Consider the following 21,733-nt stretch of genomic DNA (forward strand, 5'->3'; position numbering starts at 1 on the left):
CGTGACCTCTCTGCGTCCAGCCATCCTATCTGAGGCGCAGTAATATTTTGATAGCTGACGGACTACATTTGTTTTCCTTCTTAAGTTGAACACGACTGCAGTAAAGTCATGGATGCAGCCATGTTTACACTCTGAAACACTGTGCTCTTCCCATAACAATATGATGGAAGTCGTTTATATGGAGTGCTGAGAGAATAGGCTGTAATGCCTGTGCTGCATTTTGAAATATTGAGCTCTGCTCTCGTCGCCTCCTTTATGAGTGATTTTACACAAAGAGCTCTGCATATATTTCTACAGAGCAGTAGTGCCCTCCCGTAAGCCTCATTGTAAAGTTGTAATGGCAAAATTATGCGATACACTAAAGATGGTGGGCTATCGCTATTGGTGGTATCCTCCTTTGATATGCCATATGACTTCTTAATTTCTCAGCATTTGGAAAATGAAATATGTTGTCCAGCACTGTACAACGTTGTACGCAGCAGAGGGTGCCAGCAGCGTCATTAGGATATGCATCACCTGTTGCAGGGGTTCTTTACGTCCCCCCCCCCCCACACACAATAATGGATCCCTTTCCATAGCAGGTGGCACACGACAAATAACAATGATTGTATCACACAGAGAACAAAAAAATCAGGTGCTCACAGAGGGCTTCTCATGTTGTTTTGGGTATCATCGCGCCGTAGAGAAAGACACGAAGCAGCGGTACTGGTAAGGAGCGTCACGCTCTTTCGTCTCGTCACCCAGTGCGGACCACACCCCTCGCACCCCCATAGTGACGCCACTGAAGGGTACTCTATTTGAGTGATGGTCTTGAAAGCGTCCTTTAACACATTTGAATAGAATCTTATATTCTGATGCCAGTGATGGCAGCAACCTGTGAACCAACCAACCAACTTGCAACCATGCTCATGATCATCATGATTGCAATCTTTTCTCCACTGCTTGGTCTATAGGACAAGACCGGTAGAGTGGACTTGCGCTGCTACCTGGCGGGTCTTTGGCTGATGCATCCAACAGAGGTTCATAGAGCGGAAAAGGCATTTGAGGTAACACTGACTTTATTGCCGACGTTCAGTGCCAGGTCTTTTTTAGTTGAATAGGTTATATTTTGTTACAGGATTTATGTATCTTCACATAGTTTATGAAGTCCAACAATGAATTTTGAAGCAGAGACTCAATTGGAACATTCTGTCTTTGGAATTTGATACCTTCCGATATACAGGGTGTTATTTTTTATTTGCAACAGATTAAAACAAAAAAGCTATGATAGCAACATATATGCAGTTCTTGCAGTTGAGTTATATGGCTAGGTGTACATACTGTTGAAGACAGTAGCTACTAGATGTCTAATTACCTAAAGTTCATTAATTAACTCTTTAATTAGGGGCTTTCTGGCAGTAGTGAGATAGTAGAATGGGAGACAATCCTCGTTGAAAGTCATTTTATTTTTTTAAATCCTAAAAGGAGCACATCCTTTGAAACATCCATGTCTGAGTTTTGCTATGCGAATGAGCAGAAACCGTGCGGATCAGGGGCGCAGGGAAGACTGCTCTCATTCCACGTCAGGGGGCCACATGCTTTGGAGCGATGGAGATGATTGAAGTAGGTGCTGGTCTGCTGGGCAGATCAACTGCTTTGCGGCCCAGATAAGCCTCCAACTGGGGCTATTTTGAGAATCTGGTGAAATCTGGAGAATCTGGTGCTATTTTGAAAACTGAAATTCGGGGTGTCGGGTACAGTTGATACAATCGGGTGTTATCTGCCCAGGTAGCACCAAATGTCAGAACAACGTTGCCTGAATGTTCCCGAGGAACGTTGCCAGAATGTTGATAATGTCCGCCATTTTAACGTTGCTGCAACATTGTGTGTAACATTATGTCAACGGCAATTTTTGTAAATGCAATGTTGTCACAACATTCATTTTGCAATGTTGCATCGTCATCCACACTGAACATTTCATACATGTTGCATTCGTAATATTCCCCAGGTGTTACTTTGCAACATTCCATTGCTGATGTCAACCTGTACTGGAAGCCTATAGAGCACGCAAATTTTGCATTTAAATTCTCCCAGCCACCCTGGCAGCTTTATGGGAACAGTAGTTGAACAGATTCTGTGAGCTGATGAACGGTTCTGTTCAACATACATTCCCCTAAGGCCGTCAGGGTAACTGGGAGAACTGAAATACAAGATTTGCGTGTTCTGCAGTCTTCTGGCACAAGCTGAACCCATGACGGTGCCTCCACGTTTTTGGTGTGGGCTTTGCCTCATCTGCTGCAATGAGAAAGTTACCAATACGTCCTCTCCGTCACTGCCTGTAGGAGCGATGGCAGTTCTACAAACATGTTCGTAGTTGTGTATGCAAACGCCACTTGCTTTTACAAATCGTATTATTAATATGAAGCACGAAATTTAAAGTATCCGTGCAGTTTTTGCCTTGCATATTATATGTCCCGCCACATGGCGCACGATGTCCCGGAGTCGTCTGCTATTCATGCGATCGTCTTCTACGCAGCTCTCGTCAGCCGCATTTCTCACTGTGAAATGGGCCTAGAAATGCCTTTTCTGTCCAGCGGAGGCTTCATGTAAGCTTAAGGTGCGGTCAACGAAAGGACAGCCAGGCAAATGTGGCTGCGTCTGTCCGTAGGCACGCGAATCCCTGAGTCTCACTGAACCGGATATGCTTCGAAAGTGATAGGTCAATCCCGACACTTTTTTTCGGTTTCTGTGTTCCAAGGACGCGTCTTTTAAAGCATAAACTGAATAAACTTACGACATTCCGAGATGTCACATGTGAAACGTCGCAGCGATGTTGCGGAACAATTCTAGACACAACATTTCAGGGAAAACATCATTAGAACGTTTCCATGTGTTGAATTCGTAACGTTTCAGAGGGAACGTTGAGGGTACAGTGGTTTTTTGTTGACAACGTTGCGCTCACATTGTGTACGTTGAGGCAACGTTGCGGCAACTTTTGGTGCTACCTGGGTGGTTACTTTTTTTTCTTTCTGTCCAGCAAGCGGCCCATAGTTAGAGGTGCACATATTGGTCAAACATGCATTCCTCACGATTTATAGTCACAAACAGCACATGATGTAACATTACATGTGAAAGATGAAAGATGAAAGTCACTGAAAAGGCACTGAAAAGGCACACTTAGGCAATTTGAGGCTTTGTTTGTATCTGTCCCTTCTATGTTGTTCCAGCCTCAGAACATCAGTTTCTCTCTTATTACATGTGCTTTGCATAGTTTATTGTTGCACTCAGATAATATACTACTCACTTATGTCATTGTTCAGATAATGTTTTCATCAGATGTGTGCACATATTGCTACTAAATCGTGTACATGATACAATGTAATACGTGATTAGATTTTGGGGAGAAATTGGGTTTAACCCTAACTGGTTCGAAACTGATTCGGGAGGCAACAGTCGGGCGCAATCGGGTTTCACCCAAAAAAGTCAGACCCTATGTATAGTCTTCAATACATTCACTTACTTAAAAAATAAAGTAAGAAATGCAACAGAATAGCAGTAAAGTAACTTACATTATGTCGATATGTCAGCTATATTATGCAATATTTTTTGCCCATGCTTTTTATGTTGTTCTTCCAAAATTGCAGTCTGGAATACGTGCGAGTCTCATATGTGAGTGTGTACATGCCAAGTACTATGTGCCACATATTGAAAGACAGCCTTTATATAAAACAAAGATGCATAGTTTAATTAGTTATGTTACAACTGCAAATATTGTAGATATTCAGTTCATTGGTATATGGGGTCTTTGTTTTTATTCAATACAGATTTTTATAAAAGAGCTATGAAAGCAGCTTAGAGGCTGTTTTTACATGAAGGTACTAATACAATCAGGCAAACATTCTTTGCACTAACACTAATTAATTATACCAGCTCCCGTAGCATAGTGGTTAGGATGACCGCTTTCCATGCTGAGACTGGGAGGTGGAACGGGTTCAAATCCTGGCACCAGCTGTGCTGTCTGAGGTTTTTCCTGGGTTTTCCGAAGTCTTTCTAGACTGATGTGGGCACAGTTCCCCCTGAAGTTGACCCAGGACGCATACTAACCCCCTGTGCCCCACTCCTTGCTGCTGTCCTCTCTCCATCTGTCCATGTCTGTATGCCGCTTATAGCCACAGTTGCTTCACGGCGCTAACACGGAGTAAAGAAACAAACACTACTTACCTGAAATTCAATAATCAACCTTCTTTACGGCATGTACTTTCATATATCTGTTGCCAGATTTTGCTGTGGAATTCATCCGATACTGAAATTATGCACTCTTTATGTGCCAAAGAGAATAACCCCCATTCATGTTGGCAACCTATTGGGGCCGACTAAGCAATTTATGTGGCCAGCAGAATTTGAAGTGCGTGCAAATGTTTTATATCTAAATAAATAATTTACTGCACTGCTTTACTTAAAATATCTGAAAATATCTTGCTGAAATGGTATTGAAAATATTTGGATATTCTTGGACAATTGTTTGATCAAACTTGTAATTTAATATTTGGTATGCTACTAAAAAAAAAAGTTCAAACGGATCCGAGTGCCTCTTGAATTGGTGTATACTGCAAGTCGGCATTTTACTTTGCAGGTGCATCCTGGCACCTTACAATTGTGCTTATAGACTCGTTATAATTTGTTAATGTGAATTATACCTGAATCATTCAACATTTAGACATTCTGCAATGGAGGAGATGGCATTGGACTGGAGGATTTTGTGCAGTTGGCCTGGATGCTCCTAGAAGTACCGAAGTCTGTCTCACTCCCTCTGTTTGAAAAGCTTGATACAGAGTCTGCTGAGAAGGTTTATCTGGGTGAGTAGAAGAGTTTGTTTGGCCAAATAGGACACAATTTCACTTAACATAACACAAGTTGTTCCTCACAGATGACTTTCGAAACTTTGTCTTGGAAACGCCACAGTGGGCTGCAGCTTTTACTCCTAATGAGCCTTCAATAGATGAAGATCAGGATGAGAATGACGATCATACAAAGCGTGACTAGTATTACTTCTAATGAAGTAAAGTCAGAGACAGTGTGGGTTTGAAAAGTAAGTTAAACTGCCTTCCTATCTTTACAAATGTCCTTTTCTCTCTTTGGACTCCGTTCCGTCTCTTAAAAATGCAGTTAAAAGTAAGTTTCTCTATGACTGTCTGCAGTTTGCATTTTGAAATCGCCTTCAACACCTCAAAGTCATATGGGACAGTGACTTCCATGCAGTTTCCATGTACAGTGTGACTTTTCCCAACATATTATTTGTACTTTCTAGTTATACCATGCCAGTAGATTTGTTCTAGGTGCAAAAATGCAATTAAATATGCGATATTTTTAGTAATGTATAAAAGTGGCTGTGCCATGTTTTTTGCTGCATCATACTGTAACTTATTGCACTGTAATTTATGTTATCACCTCTCTGTCATGTTTTTAATGTAGCTCAAATGGCTAAATGTATGGCATGTAGTGTGTATATATGGGCATAAACTTCACCCTTGTGTATGACATTTAATAGCGTGATACTTAGCTGCAACGTGCTGTGCACGTAGGGCAGCACTTGGATGGTTGTGGCTTTTCTGTTGTGTAATGTGTATTGGCAGTTTTTATAGTAGGAATATATATTGATATGCTACAGATGTGCTAAAGACATGTGGGGGAGTTACAAGTGGACTGATATGCACTTAGGGGAATATATGTTTAGTGCAGCTTCCAGCACGCAGATCTTCAGTATTAGTAGAATATTTGCTGCTGATGTATCATTGACGTGATGTTTGATCATTTGTATTGTGTGAGAAGAACCAGGCCAATCTGGTGTATTGCATAACAATTTACTTACGGTGCGCGATTGTTATATGGTGTATACTCTACCATACTTGAACTAAGAGAGCACAATACAGGTGCACGCTAAACTTGTAACCTCACTGTATTGTAATTGACCTTTACAGCTCCTACCTATTTATTTGACTTGAACAGGAACAGAATTATGCCTGGGGAACTGTGATCATTGAAGGGAGTTGTAGTTCACTGTGGGTTACGTGTAGAAGACCCCCGAGAAATTACATCCACCAGAACGTCTTACTTTTTGAGATAAATAAGAAAAACGAATGCCATGTTCACATTCGGTAACTGTTTTGCGGTGACATAAGCATGAGCTACTACACCTTGCTGGATGCCACAAGTGTGGTTGCACTGTAACTGTCCCTACAGCCATTTTGTATGTCCACAGTACGTAGATTGCTCGCCACATGGACGGGTTGCAGTGCCATATGATTTCACCAAACCTCCTGTTCCGGGCCTCACCATGCACCAACCCTTGGCCCACCAACCAGGGTTACATTGTGCATGTTTCATGTCTCTGGGGGAAACTGGAGGTACCTGCCTCAGCATGATTCCTGTAGCAATTACTGTTGATCTGACCACTCAGTTCACATCGGTGGTGTCAAAGTAATCGACAAGCTCTTATGTGCCACCTGGTGCTGTTGCTTTTAGCGGTCTAAAACTTCTTCTTACATCCTCTGTAGGAGGAAAAGCATTCCATCAAAAAGGGGAAACTCTCCCTCTTGCTGGTAGCACAATGCCAGTCCTAACGGTTGAATATTCTTGTAGGTTCTCTGTGTTAGGTAAGGAAGCAGACCCTGGTATCGACATGTTCGCCAAGAACTGCTTTAACAGCATTCATTACACTTTTTTCAAAGTCCATAACTATGATGTAGGGATCTGGACTTGGTTCCAGGGATTCACACTTATGCACAATAGCATGAAATAGATTTGTGTATGCTTCTTCGGATTTATGCTGGGTTAATAAACAATAGTTATCGCACATTCTCTCATAGGGGGCCAGTACAATGTAGAACTTCAGAGTAGCGTGGAAATTGCTGTCCACGAAGCAGATATTGCTTGTGCCCAATTTTTGTTAGCATTCTCTGTTCCTGAAGATGATAAGCATCGAAGAGGTATTTGGGTTGTTGCCATAACTCATGAACAGTTCTGGCTGTCGTACAAAGGTAAACTTCTACTGCTCTGTGACAGCAAGCTCGTGCAGGTATTAAGGGTCGATGGTGGACTGACCTCTCTAGCACTTCTTGGTTTGGCAGTCTGGCCCTGTCTTTGGTCCCGAGTTCCTTCAAAGAATCGGATACAATAGTCGTGGGAGTATCTTTCGATATGGAACTCGGGTCATTTGTGCGAACAGATAGGTAGTCATGGTGGACACGTACATCGTATGTGTTGTTCCATTAAACCAGGGCACCTTTGCATTTTCCACGTCTCACGCAACACTTCTCGCTCCATTTGTTAAGGGCTTTTGCTTCAGGTAGATGTAAACCATTCATGGCAAGTTTACGTTGCCCTTTGTTCGGCAACAGCTTCTTTGCTATGTCACCAAACACAAGTGTGAAAACTGACCGCAACAAGTGAATGAAGAGTGGACTGAATGTGAGTGGGTGACTTTAAGCGCTGCTTTCTGCTAAACTTTTCTGGTTGGAGAAAATCGGGCCTTACTGCGGCAGGGGTCTGTCCAAGGTGTCTCCATTTGCTGTGCGCCTTTCGATCGGTGACTAATTTGTTGCGTCTAACCTGAACATTTTTGTCTTCCATCACGTCACTCTGTGTTGCAACCTATTTCTTAATCTGAAGCCCCCTAAAGCTTCAGTGCAGGGTATGATTATTATTCTTATTTTCCGTGAGCAGCACTTGCTTCTTAAGTGTAGAAGAGTTAGCTCTCTGATAGGTTAGTTGGTACATAACTGTGGAAATGACATACGAGAAAAGACGAACATAAGGAGGAGAGCACTCGTCCTGTCGCCGCCTTGTGTTTGTCTTTTCCCGCGTTACGCCATGTCCAGAGTTGGCACTCCTTCCTGCTGATTTGTAGAACTATTTTTGCCTTGTGCAGCCTCAAGTACCTTTTCTTGAACAGAGTTTTTCTGAAAAGGCTCTACGTTTTATCCTGAATTCTTTATCCAATTCATTCTTTACCAATTTTATTGTCCTTTTTTAACAATCTTCATTTTTTCTGTTGACTTTATCTTTGTTCTCATCACGGTTGTCGTGCAAGATCTGAAAAAGTGCAACACATTGGTACGCTTTTTCAAATCTCTCAAAAGCAGCTTATGGGCTTGCCTCTGAGAAGTAAGAAGTCATTGTCCTTCGGGGCGTTTTCTCCTACATGTTAACATCACGTGGAAGAGAGCGGTTTTTAATTTTTCTCAGTCTGTTGAAGCAGAGTTGGGAGTTGGAACAATTGACATTCTTTAGCACTCTATGCATAATTGAAGTTTTCATGTCTGCTCTACTAGTCGTATCTTTGAAGAGCGCAAGAAATATGGTATATGATAAAGTCACTGGATTGGAGAAAGTGCCGCCATCCTCTGATCTTTGCTGCCAAGACCTTGGAACAACAATGGCGGCTGTAGTATGCCAACCCATGCTGCGGCCGCCATCGTTGCTCCAAGGTCGAGGCGGGAAAGTATGGCGTTATTTTCCCAATCCAGTGACTTTAGTATATGACCCTGGGAAACCCTACACATTTAAAGTGGACGATAGTGTTAGCGTAGTCAATACTTTTGCATGCTCTTTTTATCACAGCGCTTCTCCATACACCGTTAATGTGTACCTGCATTTCCTTTCTTGCTTATTAGTGAAAAATAATAAAAAATAATATGCATGCAAGATAACCATGCTTTCAAAAAATCTATCCAACGGTCTGGCGGGGCATTAGGCGTGTTCTTGAGTACGACAAGGCCCAGAGCTACTTACAGCTTGGGAGAGACTTCGCTAGGCACCTATGTGTGCTCACATTGCATGGCTGTAGGTATTGACGAGTCAGGATGCGATATGGAAATAGGGTCAATGTAACAACTTGCGTTCTAACATCATGCCACACTTGAGGCGCCCATGCAAGGTGCAACATCCAGTGACAAACGTATGAACCCATGTGCTACCTAAGTGTGGACCTGCTTCGGGGGTCCGAGAAACTATATATTTGTTTAACTATGTTCCCACAACTAGTTTCTAACTATATTTTAGACTACTACTAAATAGTGTAACTACATGTACTTAACTACTGACAATATTTATCTTTCAAAATATTGGAACTGCATTCTCAGCATTTGATTAGGCTTGCACCCCCAATGACATCAGTGACTCCATATTATTGACTGGTTACCAAAGTCTGGCATCTGTATGATTCAAAATGATTTGTTTGCAGCAGTGTATTTGATTGCCCTCAACTTCTATTCAATTAAACATCACCATAAGAATGTTAAATGGTCGAGGAAGGTTGTTTGTGCCTTTGGTATGGAATTATTTTTATTATGAATTTGGGGCCTGCCTTGGAAAGCATGCTGTTATACTACCAAGGTCAATTGATACTCTATGTAATGACTGAAATTGAGGGGAGGGGGTCGGGACATCCGGAACCCCCCCCTAAATCCGCCCCTGTATGTATGTCTGTGCCTTTCCCAAAACTACAGTGAAAACTGGTAGAACAATCACAGTTCAATGACTTCTTTAAGATATCCCATTACATACTTTACATAATCGACGAATTTTCTCAGGACCATAATAGTAATTGCCACACATGATATGGCAGCGGAATTCTCCAAGCTTATTCTATGGGCGTGCCAACGGTCATTGAGCAAAGGAACGGAGATAGTCGTGATCTAAATCTCCTAGAGTTTACTTGCAAGTTGCCAGCTTGTGAAACTGTGGTATTCATATTTAAAGAAGGGTGAAAATTTGTGCGTTTATGGAACATTGCAGTGAATGGGTAAATGGTGTCTATCACCTGTCATCTTTTTGTTTTAAAGAAATGTAAACCACACATCCCAATTTGCCAAGTTGGCTGATCATCACTGCCATCACTTGACCCACTCATCACAACAGCATACATGTTTGTTTGTCTGATTTATTTTCCAAAACTAGCACAAAACTTCAGGATAGCTGCTCCTGTATTTGTTAATATAATCTATCACAGAAAACTTAAATATTTACCAACAGTAAGCTCTTGCCCAGCCTTACGGATTTAGTTGTGGAGATCTGTAGTGTCAGCGTTAGTCAATCTGTGGGTGCTATTCACAGGCTTGCTGGAGTGTCTGAGAACATTTACTGAAATACGGCTTATAGAACTGACTGCCTAACGTACTATAAAAGATGCTGTGTACTGTTGGCAGTTACAGTATACAATGGCAGGATCTGAGCGTTTGGGACCAGTCCAGCTCATAATATGTAGTGTAAGCTACAGATTTTAGTAGAGACAGCAGTGAGCTTTCTTATTTTATGTTTAAAAGTGTGAGTGGCTGTCACCGGTTGTGGGAAACAGCTTCCTGATCACTTTTGTGTTTACCTTGTTAGATACAAATATGGAGTGTTTTTACTGGGTGCCTTTTTGCCAGCTCCCAGAGACATGCTGTGCCCATTGTATTTTTCTTTTCTAATATACCCCTGAGAGATATTCTGGTAGTGGCATATCCAGGGAGAACAGTGCCCACGGCAAGCAGTGAAATTGCTCCCCTGTCAAAGCATCGGACACCTGTTGATTAGGTGACGTTATAATATCATCATACAAAAAAAAAAAAATACAAATCAAGCTTGTAAATAATATTATCAATCAATATATCAATCTAAAACATAATTAAGAATCAGTGAACGCATATGGTAAAATTACCTAGCTACTCTACATTGCAACTTAACCGTCCTTGCTTTCACTGCAACAAACTGGTCTAAGGTGTGATCAAAATTCTCTTTCTATGCTCATGAAAGCCAGATCACAGAGTCTGCCTTGACCCATGGAGGCCCTCAAATGTGAAAGGTTTAGTTTTAACCTGTTGAATCATATCTCACAGCTGGTGATGAAAACTGCATTTGAACTGTTGCACTTGAAACTGGATTGCTCTCCTAGCACACTTGTCAAACTTCACAGTCCATTGTGGTGCTGTTCAATCACTGCTAGTATGAGATCAGGAGTTCAGTTCACTAGGCCCCTCGTCTACAGGTTCAATCCCATAAAGTGTGGCAGCCTCACTCTTTTGATTTCATTTCTTCCCATCATATATGTGTGCCTCTGCTCAGGTGGTGCCCAGGGCAAGTGTCCGCACTTGCAGCAACCTAGATACGCCTCTGTATTCTGGGAAGTATAATCCAGATTGCATTGAGAATAGTTATAACCAGTTTTCACTGTATTCTTCTCCCCGCACTTTCAGCCCAGTCTGATGCAGTAATGATCAGACATTGTGTTCACACTTTAACAATATTTGTATAAAATTTGGGCAAAATTTCCACGGTTAAATGGCTCACCACTCTTTTCTTGCATACAACTCTCAGAAAAACATGGTGTAAATCTACTCTCAGGGATTTTCTACGCAAAGAAAGGAACTGTTCCAGCTTTATTTTACCAGCAATTATGTCATCGATATCACCAACGATTTTTAGCAATGCATGCATGCATGTCGTGTATATGTGTATTATGCACACTACATTGCTCACCTTCTGTCTGATGTCACTAGTGCTGTGTTAATTGTATGAGTGGAATGCTGCAATGTAAGTCGAACCAAAACAGTTATCACATAGCCTATGATTATTGTATACCATCTGTTGTGAACGGCAACTGTCTTTGTAAACATTCTTCATTAAATTTTGAATAAAAAATGTCTACAGTTTGTATATTTACCTCATACAGCCTCCTATTTCCCTCTATGCAGCCACATGCAGTGAGTAGAGAATATTAGGAACTTGAGGCAGTGAAATACAGTGTAGACAGTTTATTGTAATCCTGCATTTTATTACATACAGTGAACTTTCACAGTCATACAGTGAATTTTTCCTGGTTACGGCTGCATGCATTGTATTCGATCAGGGTGTCTACCTTCAAATTGTGTAGCCTTCAAATTCCCTGACTTTTCCAGGTTTTAACTGCCTATTTCAAGCGAATTCAAGAACAAAAGAAAAAGGGAACTACGTGCCTGCAGGAGGTGGGCAACTCGCCTCAGTTTTCGTCCCAGATGTTTTTCCTCACCTTACCTCTTTTTTTTCTTGGAACTTTTTCCTCACCACACCTTAGTTTAGGGGGAATTTTTCATCGCCTCACCTCACCATATTCCTTAAAAATTTTCCTCACCTCAATTTTTTGTTGAAAAATATTCACCTCACCCCTCCTCAACATTTTCCAGAACATTTTTCCTCACCTCACCTTCTCTCTAAAGTATTTTGCTCACCCCGACCTTCTTTCTAAAATATCTTCACTTTTTCTCACCTCAACCTACTTGTTTCATAATTTTTTGCCTCGTCTCACCTTAACCTGTTTCCGTAAAAAGTTTTCACTTCACAATTGCTATTTCTCTTAGCAGTTGGTAGGTGTAGGTTATGTGTCATAGTTGGCTTTTTACTGCTTCATTGGTTGATTCCTGACAAGAAGATACAAGTACCCACTATTAAGATTCATTACCTTGCTTGGTTCGTCCTTCATTCATCAAGTATCCACTACATGTACAATCAGTAAAAATAGGACGTTGGGTACTTGGGTAGAGAAGTTGCACAAACCGAGCAGTTTTGAGCTGTTTGTTTTTCATAGTGGCAAAACAGGAATTTCTTTTAATGAGTATCTCAAGCGAGAATGATAATGGCGCTGCGAAGGTCGTTTGCAGGATGATGGGCAGCTAAACTTCTAATTTACTTGTACATCTTGCATTTTTGTCTGTTATAACTTTATATTATTGATCAGTATTATTTAAGTAGCAGTCGTATTCATTTGTAGCTGGAGACTTCGGGGACCTTGTCTTCGAAGACCCTTGTTTTGAAGCTATCAGGTAGGCGGGTAAGTGAGTTGTCTTGACTTATTAACCTATATAACTTATATTTTCTTGTGGTAATAAAAAAAAAACTGGCAATATCGAATATATGCCAGTGTGTGCACATATTGCACTAAAAGCATGTGTTGTGTATTTTTTACATCATTCTCTGGTAAGGTAATTGGTTGTCATGTGTACTATAATTCCAAGTATCATGTGAAACGCATCTGGTTACAAAGTGACTAGTTTAGCTTTATTGAAATCTATACGCACAAAGCACACAAACTGTATTGACTTGTTCATGTATCTGACTCAACTGACTAGTTTAACTGTATTGAAATCTAAACTAAATACATATTAAGTACACATAAGCTATATTCACTTGCACATGTATCTCATCTGACATATCTATCATGTATCCGACTCAACTGAAAGTTTGAAACTAACGGGATTACAGCGGCCTCATTTTAGTGCAGAGATCCTGTGCTCATGGTACTAAAGCATTTCTGCTACCTTGGTAATACAGTAAAACCCGCGGATAGCGATATCGCGTATAACGATATCCCTCGTAAAACGATTGTTCAGGACTTTACCGTCAAAATATACATTGTTTCTATGGGGAAGCGACCCGCGTATATCGATGGAGACCGCGGTTCCGAGTACTCGTATAACGATGTTGGACGCTGTCCCGTGCGCGTAACCTCGCGGCGAAAATCGCCACGATAAGATGCAATAGAATCTCGATGATACGAATATCACGGGGTAGCGGAAAAAATTCGTATAATCCGAAATTCACATCAAAAGAATTAAACCAAAATAAAAATTGAGGCAAGAAAATGGACAGCGACTGTTCATTTTCCAATACTGTCAGTGAAAGAGGTAGGTGGTAACGCCTTTTTGTCTCCGTATTTGGCCAATGCTGCTCAAATTCGCGAGATGATTCAAAAGGCCTAGCACATGCCAGGGATGGGCATAAATACATTTTTTGAGTATTTAAATATAAATACAAAATACTTTGTTGACAGGGGTATTTAAATACTCTTCATAAATAGTTTTTAACATGAGTATTTAAATACAAAATATAAATATGGTATTTAAATACCGTAACTACTACCATAAATACTGTGAGGAAGATGTCATCTGGAATTACAGAAACAATTATGATCATAAGGACAAATCAGCAAGAAAGAATAGCATTTATTTGTTAGATTATAATGGCGATTTTAATATTAGAAATTTCTCAACGACTGCTTCTTTTAGGCATCTTCTGTTCGGCCGTACAATCAGATTCGCAAAGGAGAACAGCATCTCCACAGGTGCCGATGAACAAATGCTTGTATTAAATTTGACGAAGATGCTTCGTAGAACAATGTAATCGGGTAGTCACGACCGTTGTCCGCAACAACAGTGGAAAACTCGCCATCTAAAATGGTTTGTCGCATGCGCATGCTAGCGCAAACCTGGCATAATTGCGCCCCAAACTCGCCCTTCTTCCCGAAAGGTCAAATGCAGGGCAACTTTAAGATATGAGTCAGTATATTCTGTATTTAAGAGTATTTATCAAGTATTTACAAGAATAAATACCCGAAAATTTGTATTTAAATATAATTATAAATACATTTTTCAAGTCTGTATTTAAATACAAAATATAAATACATGTATTTATATTTTAAATAGTATTTTAATTACAATGTATTTAAATACTGCCCATCCCTGGCACATGCTTTCCACCCGCGAGTTGCGCGACAGTGTTCTAAAGCGAGCTTCACCTAAAGCACACAGGCGTTAGGTGAAGCCGACTTGCGGAATAGTGACGTGTAGTGTCGCCAGAAGTTGTCCTGCTATGTTCCCTGGTTCCCTCCACGAGTTCTGATCGCTGCTTTCCCAAGCCAGTGCGATGCCACACAGCTTCGCGTTTTTTTAGCATCTTATTCTTTTCTTTTGCTACACGCGGGGTGACGCGCGACTTTTCGGGGACGCGCTATTTACGTCATCCCTCGCTTAACGATGTATCCCATATAGATGGAATTCGCGATTACCGTCAATATACGCGGGTTTCACTGTAGACAAACTGGCTCTCTGTGCCCTTTTAAGCAATCCCGCTCTTGAAAATAGCCGCTCCACATCTCCAAACGGTGCAAGCAATGCAAGAAAGCATTTTTCCTCACCTAACCTCAACATCATTGTAGAAACATTTTCCACACCTCACCTTAATGCCCTTGTCGAAAAATTTCCCCACCTCAACTCAACCTCTTCCTCGAAACATTTTCCTCACCTTACCTCAATCTCCCTTCTGGGAATTTTTCCTCACCTCAATGTGCGTGAGGTGAGGGTGGGGGCACTCTCCCACCACCTCCCAGTCTTCAGCACGACCTTGGCTACCACCAACAACCATCCTCACGAGGGCAGATTAGGGTGAGGGTGCCCTCACCCTCATCTGCCCTCGTGAGGATGCCCACCTCTAGTGCCCTCTCCTGTGTTTTGATACAGATCACTCATAGAACAGATCATCCATTGACCAGCGGCATGGCTGAACGGGTTAAGGCATCCGCTCGATGGTGGTATCCAAGGTCGTACTGAAGACTGGGAGGTGGTGGGTTCGAATCCTACCACCAGCTGTGCTGTCAGAGGTTTTCCGAAGACTTTCCAGATGAATGTCAGCACAGTCCCTGAAGCTGGCCCAGGACGCATACTAACCCCCAGTCTCCCACTCCTTCCTGCTGTCCTCTCTCCATCTGTCTACATCTGTATGCCGCTCATAGCCACAGTTGCTTCGCGGCACTTACATGGAATTGAAAAAAAACCTTTCATTGAATGATACAGATCATTTATTGAATTCAAACAAACAGAATAAATACACGTTTCTCGTTACTACTGAATGCCGTCAGGAGGACACCAGCACGCTCAAGATTGTAGGCAGCTTCAGGCTCTTAAAAGAACAGGGGTCCAGTGTGAAATTCCAGTGGATCCCTTCACACGTCGGAATAGATGGGAATGAAAAGGCTGATTCTGTCGGTGCTGCTGCCCACACTGAACTGCCAAACATGTCGGCGCTGCATGATCCCAACAGCAACAGAATGTGATTTTCAAGGCACATTCAGAGGGTCCGGCTTGCTGCCATCCCCGCAGCGGCAATCTTCCAGAAACCTCTGCCGACAAGAGACATGAAGAGGAGACAGGCGGTTCTGCTTCCCAGATTAAGGACAAAGTCCGTGCTAACATCAGCACTCCTGCACAAGATGGGTTTCGCTCCCTCTCCACACTGCGGCTCCTGTTCCGTTTTTGGGGACCTCAAGCACGTCATGATGCATTGCCCCGACCACAAGACCGCCAGAGAAGCGATGCTGCACAAGTACAAAGCCCTGAACCTTCCCAGAGACACATTTGAAGACATCCTCCATCCCCAAGGGTCGGCACTTTGCAGTAGAGCAGCTCGGGACGAGCTGCTAGCCTTCGCAGCCAGCGTGGAACTATCATGATGCATTCCCCATCCACTATCTTGCTTTTCCTTCCTTTCCCACCTCCTCCCCACCCCTTTCCATAACAGAGTGAAACTTGCCACTTTATGAGTGCAGGCAGACTTCACTCTGTTTTCTATGACTCCCCCCCCCCCCCTCTCAAGAGGACCAATTTTCTTTCCTGCAGTAGGGAGACGTCGTACTAAGCCTCATTTATAACCCTTGTCTTTTTTTGCTAAAGGTCACTTTTTGATGAGGCTGCCCTGGTTTTCTGCATCTGAACTTGTCGTATTGGTGAAATGCTACCCACGGCAACGTTGCTGCAGCCTGATCGCTCAACTGCACTGATCGCCACTTGCAATTTGCTGCATACCGTCACGGCACTTGTCTGCGATTTTCCCCGACTTCAGCTGCTTTTTGGCAACTTCCCTGACTTATTCAGTCGCATCAAAATTCCCTGACAGTTCCCGGTTTTCCAGGCTCGTAGACATCATGTCAATGTGCTCCAATACAGCACATGGTGAATGCTCTAATACTCATGTGGTTATGGCAAACTTCTAAAGTAGGCTTGTTCCCAGGGAAGTGCACTTGTGCTAAAAAATTAAGGATGGCTGTTTCAACTGTTTCACCACTAAGGCTACTATGGAAATGTATACAGATAAAATATAAATATGGCCTGCAAGTGCACCTCAAGCGCACCTGACCCGCAAGTGCACCTCAATTTTACTTTTTATTTCATTAAGGCAAAGGTTTGTATAACATATGTGCGAGTATGTGTGTTTAAAATTGAAAAAAGTCTGTGTTTTTGTTCCATAGTCCATATCCCGTTTGCAGTGGGCCCTATGCAGGAATAGTTATACAAGAAAAGGAAAAACAACAACACACTCAGGTTGACTGCCTTCCTGATTTTATTGTGTGGTATCTTGCGCAACATAAACCATGACTATAATGTTATTAACAACTATGCACGGATGACATTGTTTGATAGAAGCTTGGGTGTAATGACGAAGTCTTTCACGCTTTGGCAGTCATGAAGAATTTCAATGCCCACAGCACCTCTGAAGAACATGACAAAAAACAACACTTTACTAAAGTGTCCAAGAAATTCAAAGTTTACAACAAAAGGGTAAAATTATTTTGCTGTCTGGTACTACCTTGAGCAATGCATCATAACTGCACAAGTTTGTCCTATGCCATTGAAGGCTCCCCAAAGGATTTTCCTCTTCCTTTGTGTGCACACAAATTTTGAAGTTTGTGTACTATACAGGGTGTTCAAAATTAAGCTTTCACTAGCACTTTATAAATAGGCGAACAAAAGAAAACTGGTGCTACTTTTTCTGTTCCTTGAGTAAGAAACAGGTGCTACATAATTAGCAGCACCTGTTTCTTACACAGGTAGCGTAACGTTATCATCCGGTTTCCTGCCATCGCTGTGTTTGCGTAGCACTCGTGAAAGCTTAATTTTGAACACCCTGTATAACATGGTGGTGCAAGCAGGGGCGGATCCAGACCCTCTGTTTTTTTTGTTTGGGGGGGGGGGGGTGTTTCTTTGTTGGTGCACGTAGTGGGGGAGGGGGAAATCCAATGTATAAACTGACGTTTGGGGGGGGCATCCCCCCCCCCCCCCCCTTGGATCCACCACTGGGTGCAAGATGCTAGTGTCGTAAAAGCATAGAAATGCTAGTGCACCATATCATTACATGAAAGTTTTGTAAGAAAAAAAAGTTGCCCTCAGTCATCCACAAAATTGTGGTACCTTATAGGCATCTATATCACACTTACTGTTAGAACACATATTTAAATGTTTCCTGACCCTCTTGAGTTTTGTAGAGTGACCCAATACAAGTAGGCACTTGAATATTTGTAACTGAATACTTCATGTAATTCAAGCTCTCCTGCAGCAGCACACTACTTTCACCCAGTACAGGTCACAAGTCTGCAAAATCAACGCAATGTTAAACCAGTTTTACCAATGTATAGCCAATACACGGTACCAGGGGCTTTCCGTGTTGTAGGCGTTTCAATGCTTGCACTAGCTGCGGCTTTTGTATTGTGAAGTTGTGTGTTCTGCTTTGCAATATTTGTGTTGTAGAATGCTAGGGAAGCATTTTCTACATACGGTAGCTGCAGACCACAGCAAAAGTATTACGCCACTGTCAGACATTTTATCCATGTTTACCAGATGCTACCCTCTATTCACAAAACAACCAGGAGAAAAATATGATATAGCCAAACAATAGTGTCGGCACACGTAGCACAGAGTGACCCGTTTATAAATCTTTAGAATACTTGGCCCGATTTCACCAACACCAATCAACGCTTGAACCGAGATCAGACTTCCCTGAACTTGATGTTAGTTGTCAACCCTGTTTCACCAATGCGGGATAGTGAGGTTTCCCGTTAAACAGCACACATTGAGCTGTTGGTAATACAGGGGTGATGATTAACACCAGGTTTAGGGAAGTCTAATCTCGGTTCAAGTGCTAACTGGCACTAATGGTCCTGAGCCTTACTGACTCACCGTTGAGATACATGATAACAGTGCTATCTTCCTTCTTCCATTCACCGACAAACTTTTCAGGTCCGAGGTCCTGACTGAATTGCAGGTTCTCGAGCAAAAATTCCTTAGCAAATATACTTGATGTGCTAAGGAAGAAAAAATTTTCCTTACACACTACACAATGAAATGAAATACAATAACAAGAGAATGCATAAGTTTATGCACACAGCTGCCTGCTCCATTGTCCAGCAGGATGTGCATTTGTAAATTGCCGGTAAATTTGTTCCAGTTTGTCTAAAGCATTTGCTGTAGAAATATATAGGAGCTAGAACAAGACGCAACGAAAAGGATACTTGTTGCTGAATTGCTGGTCGATTTTAGAAAGCCATTCTATCATATCGGCAATCGAAGGGTAAAGTTCAGTTCGTTGGCAAACATCAATTACAGAGAGCTTCTCTGACGCTTGACAATAAGCTTGCAGAGCCTGTTGACAAGCGTTGCTGACGGAGGTGTGGCTTCTCCTTAAAGCGTTACTGAAATACGGAACACCCTTCTGTTTAGGAATTACTGTTGAAGTTTGCATCCAACAAACAGTTTGCTTAATAAAACTTACAGAAGGTTCGCTAGCGCTGCTTTCTTATCAGTCATTTCATCTGTCACCTTACGGAGAATTCTATCCTTGACATCTGGAAACCTCGACGCAGTCTTTGTACTGTTTATATTTGCAACACTACAGTTCGAGAATATCTCCATCAACGTTGAAAGCTCAGCCAAGTGCACATGAGAACCTTCCATTACCTTCTTCCAAGTCCCACCTTGCATTTGTTCTATTACATTAAATACCTGTCGAAAATGTCTGTCGAGAGGGTGTGTTAAATCCCCCATAGCAAATGCTTTCAAGTATGAATATTCCAATTCCAACGAACACTGACTGCATCTTCTAAGCACGTGTATTTGCCATAGACCTGCCCCTGTTTGCAAACAAATGACGTCAGATAGTACAACAGCGCCGCCAACTTTGTAGACTGGAAATACTACGTCTAGAAAAGAAATCAACAAGTCACAAGAAAGCCATGTTTAAATGTGGCTTCTCATAATGTAAGTTTTTTTTCGTAATTCATTACACATTCTACCGGTAGTCCTATCTACATAGAGTCACTAAATAGCTCTAGTCCTATCTTTTCGGCAGTGTTGCCACACCTACAGATTTATCATGAGATCTACCTACTTTTTGAAAAATCTACAGATCTACAGAGATTTATGGAAATCTCATGATTTTTGGTACAATGAATGGATCACTCGACGCAGTACGTGTTTCGCATCAGTGCACAAAACGACAACGATGAAAAACGTCAGCAGAACGCGGGAATGAGTGTTTGTCCGACTATTTTTTAGAATATTTTCTGCAGTTAATTTGATGAAAACGAATCAAAGAAACAGCCTCTCAACCACCGCCACAACTGGCCTCCTGCATACAAAACACATGCTGTTGGGTCAAGCTGCTTTGCCTTCGCCATTGACAAGGATTTGATCCGTCGCTCACGAAACTGGAGGAGAGGCTCGCCGGAGGAGAAGGACGTCTTCAGCGAGCGAACCATTGGCGAGCCTGAACATTAAATCAGTTTTCTTGAATATTTGGCGAGCTCTTTCACCAGCACCACCACCTCTTGAGTATGTGCGCGTTACCAGTTTGCCTCACAGACTTGACTTGGCTGGCTTTGAAGTGAAACCAAACGTTTATAATTCACAACGAGAGGATAGAGAGGTAGCAAGCGAGCTGGTGGTATAGATCCATAACTTAAAAACCCGAGACTAGGGGACAAAAAACGACAAACACAGACACGCATGTACGTCACACACACGTATGCACACACGTCACGCATGTACGCTTTCACTATGCCTGTGGAAATAATATATTGAGCTTTATTGTTTTTGTGGTCCATTGTGATCCTTGCTCATCACTGCGATGGTGGAACGAGCGAGAGAAATGTTCCTACTACACGCGATCGGTTATTCTTGCATTGGAGCGCCACAGCTGATGTGAATACACATGTCAAAGTATTAAAATCTACGTGCAGTGACACTTTTTTTGTGATTGTAGCAGACACTTAAGTCCGCTGCAATCACAAAAAACGCGACATCGCAAACCGAAACCGAAAGTTCCAACGGCAGTGCGCCGCAGCAAGAAATTCCGGCTGTGGTCTTCAGCAGCAGTGGAACGAAATAAGTCCCTGCTCTTCCACTAATTTAGAGACGCAGGCAGACATTCCAGATTCGAAGGCAAAACGTTCAAGTGACTGAGTTTTGAGTGGCTACAGATTTTTAGCTCGATCTACAGATTTTGCGGACTCGGATCTACAGATAAATATTTTTTGCGTGTGGCAACACTGCTTTTCGGTAGCCCTTTCAAAACATGGCTACCGGGCTCTTCCATCCTCAGGGTTGCTCAGGGTAGACCACTGATCTCTATGGCTGCGTTCCAATACCCCGGTTAGTCGACTGCCTAGCGCATAGAGATAATATAGTAGTGGCATCGGCGCACGTACAGGTCTACCCTGGTAGACCCACTGGGTAGACCTGTGCGCCGATGCCACTTTGACCGGCGGCGGCGTCGAGCCGGTTTTTGCCACCGGTTGCGGCGGCGTCAGCGGCGCGAGGGCGTAAACGCGTAAGCCGTTCACAAGCGTACGCAAGCGCTGGTGGCCTGCGAGGTGGGTAGTTTCATTTATAATCGACCAAGGGGCGCCGGTGAGATTTTTATATTTTCTTAAAGAAAAAATAAATGTAATTCCTAATTCAAAAAGAAACAAAACAAGCCTAGTCGCAGGTCTCTGCGATATTTCGTTCTCTGTCGGCGAGGCTCCAAGTAAATGAGCGCGATTTTTGCAGTTCCAGCTTTTCCAAATTTGCGCGCTGGATCCTCCGAACGGCTGCTTTCTTCTGAAAGCAATTTTTTTTTCACTGGCAGAATGGGTGGT

General features: G+C 42.4%; 2 protein-coding genes across 7 annotated transcripts in view; one reads left to right on the forward strand and one right to left on the reverse strand.

The window, feature by feature from the left end:
• Positions 1-11,684, forward strand: part of LOC135377750 (lysophosphatidylcholine acyltransferase 1-like) — a 48,840-nt gene extending 37,156 nt beyond the window's left edge. For 3 of the 4 annotated variants that reach the window (XM_064610396.1, XM_064610394.1, XM_064610397.1), the window contains exons 12-14: positions 954-1,046; positions 4,697-4,835; positions 4,907-11,684. In XM_064610396.1, coding sequence (XP_064466466.1) covers positions 954-1,046; positions 4,697-4,835; positions 4,907-5,022 — 348 coding nt within the window. In that variant the 3' untranslated portion in view covers positions 5,023-11,684. The remainder of the gene's footprint in view (positions 1-953; positions 1,047-4,696; positions 4,836-4,906) is intronic. The other variant, XM_064610395.1, reaches the window with a different exon arrangement.
• A 5,456-nt stretch (positions 11,685-17,140) lies between these two features.
• Positions 17,141-19,833, reverse strand: LOC135397844 (AFG2-interacting ribosome maturation factor-like). Of its 3 annotated transcripts, XM_064629401.1 has the most exons (5): positions 19,554-19,754; positions 19,369-19,485; positions 19,109-19,288; positions 18,777-18,892; positions 17,141-17,313 (listed from the first exon to the last, which is right to left on the reverse strand). In XM_064629401.1, the coding sequence occupies exons 2-5, from the start codon at positions 19,401-19,403 to the stop codon at positions 17,270-17,272; spliced, it is 375 nt and encodes a 124-aa protein (XP_064485471.1). In that variant the 5' UTR covers positions 19,404-19,485; positions 19,554-19,754; the 3' UTR covers positions 17,141-17,269. The 3 variants fall into 3 exon arrangements, with proteins under 3 accessions (XP_064485471.1, XP_064485465.1, XP_064485457.1); XM_064629395.1 differs by having other exon boundaries at positions 18,777-18,889; positions 19,369-19,833; XM_064629387.1 differs by having other exon boundaries at positions 19,369-19,754.
• Between the last annotated feature and the right edge of the window lie 1,900 nt (positions 19,834-21,733).

Source organism: Ornithodoros turicata, chromosome 1 (assembly GCF_037126465.1).
Source record: "Ornithodoros turicata isolate Travis chromosome 1, ASM3712646v1, whole genome shotgun sequence".
Classification (NCBI taxonomy): Eukaryota; Metazoa; Arthropoda; class Arachnida; order Ixodida; family Argasidae; genus Ornithodoros; species Ornithodoros turicata.

Coding starts and splice junctions, on each gene's coding strand:
- LOC135397844 (XM_064629387.1), bottom strand. CDS start 19,640: ATGGGGGATTTAACACACCCTCTCGACAGACATTTTCGACAGGTATTT. Junction 19,289..19,368: donor GCAGCGCTAGCGAACCTTCT/GTAAGTTTTATT, acceptor TCCGTATTTCAG/TAACGCTTTAAGGAGAAGCC. Junction 18,893..19,108: donor GACCAGCAATTCAGCAACAA/GTATCCTTTTCG, acceptor TAGCACATCAAG/TATATTTGCTAAGGAATTTT.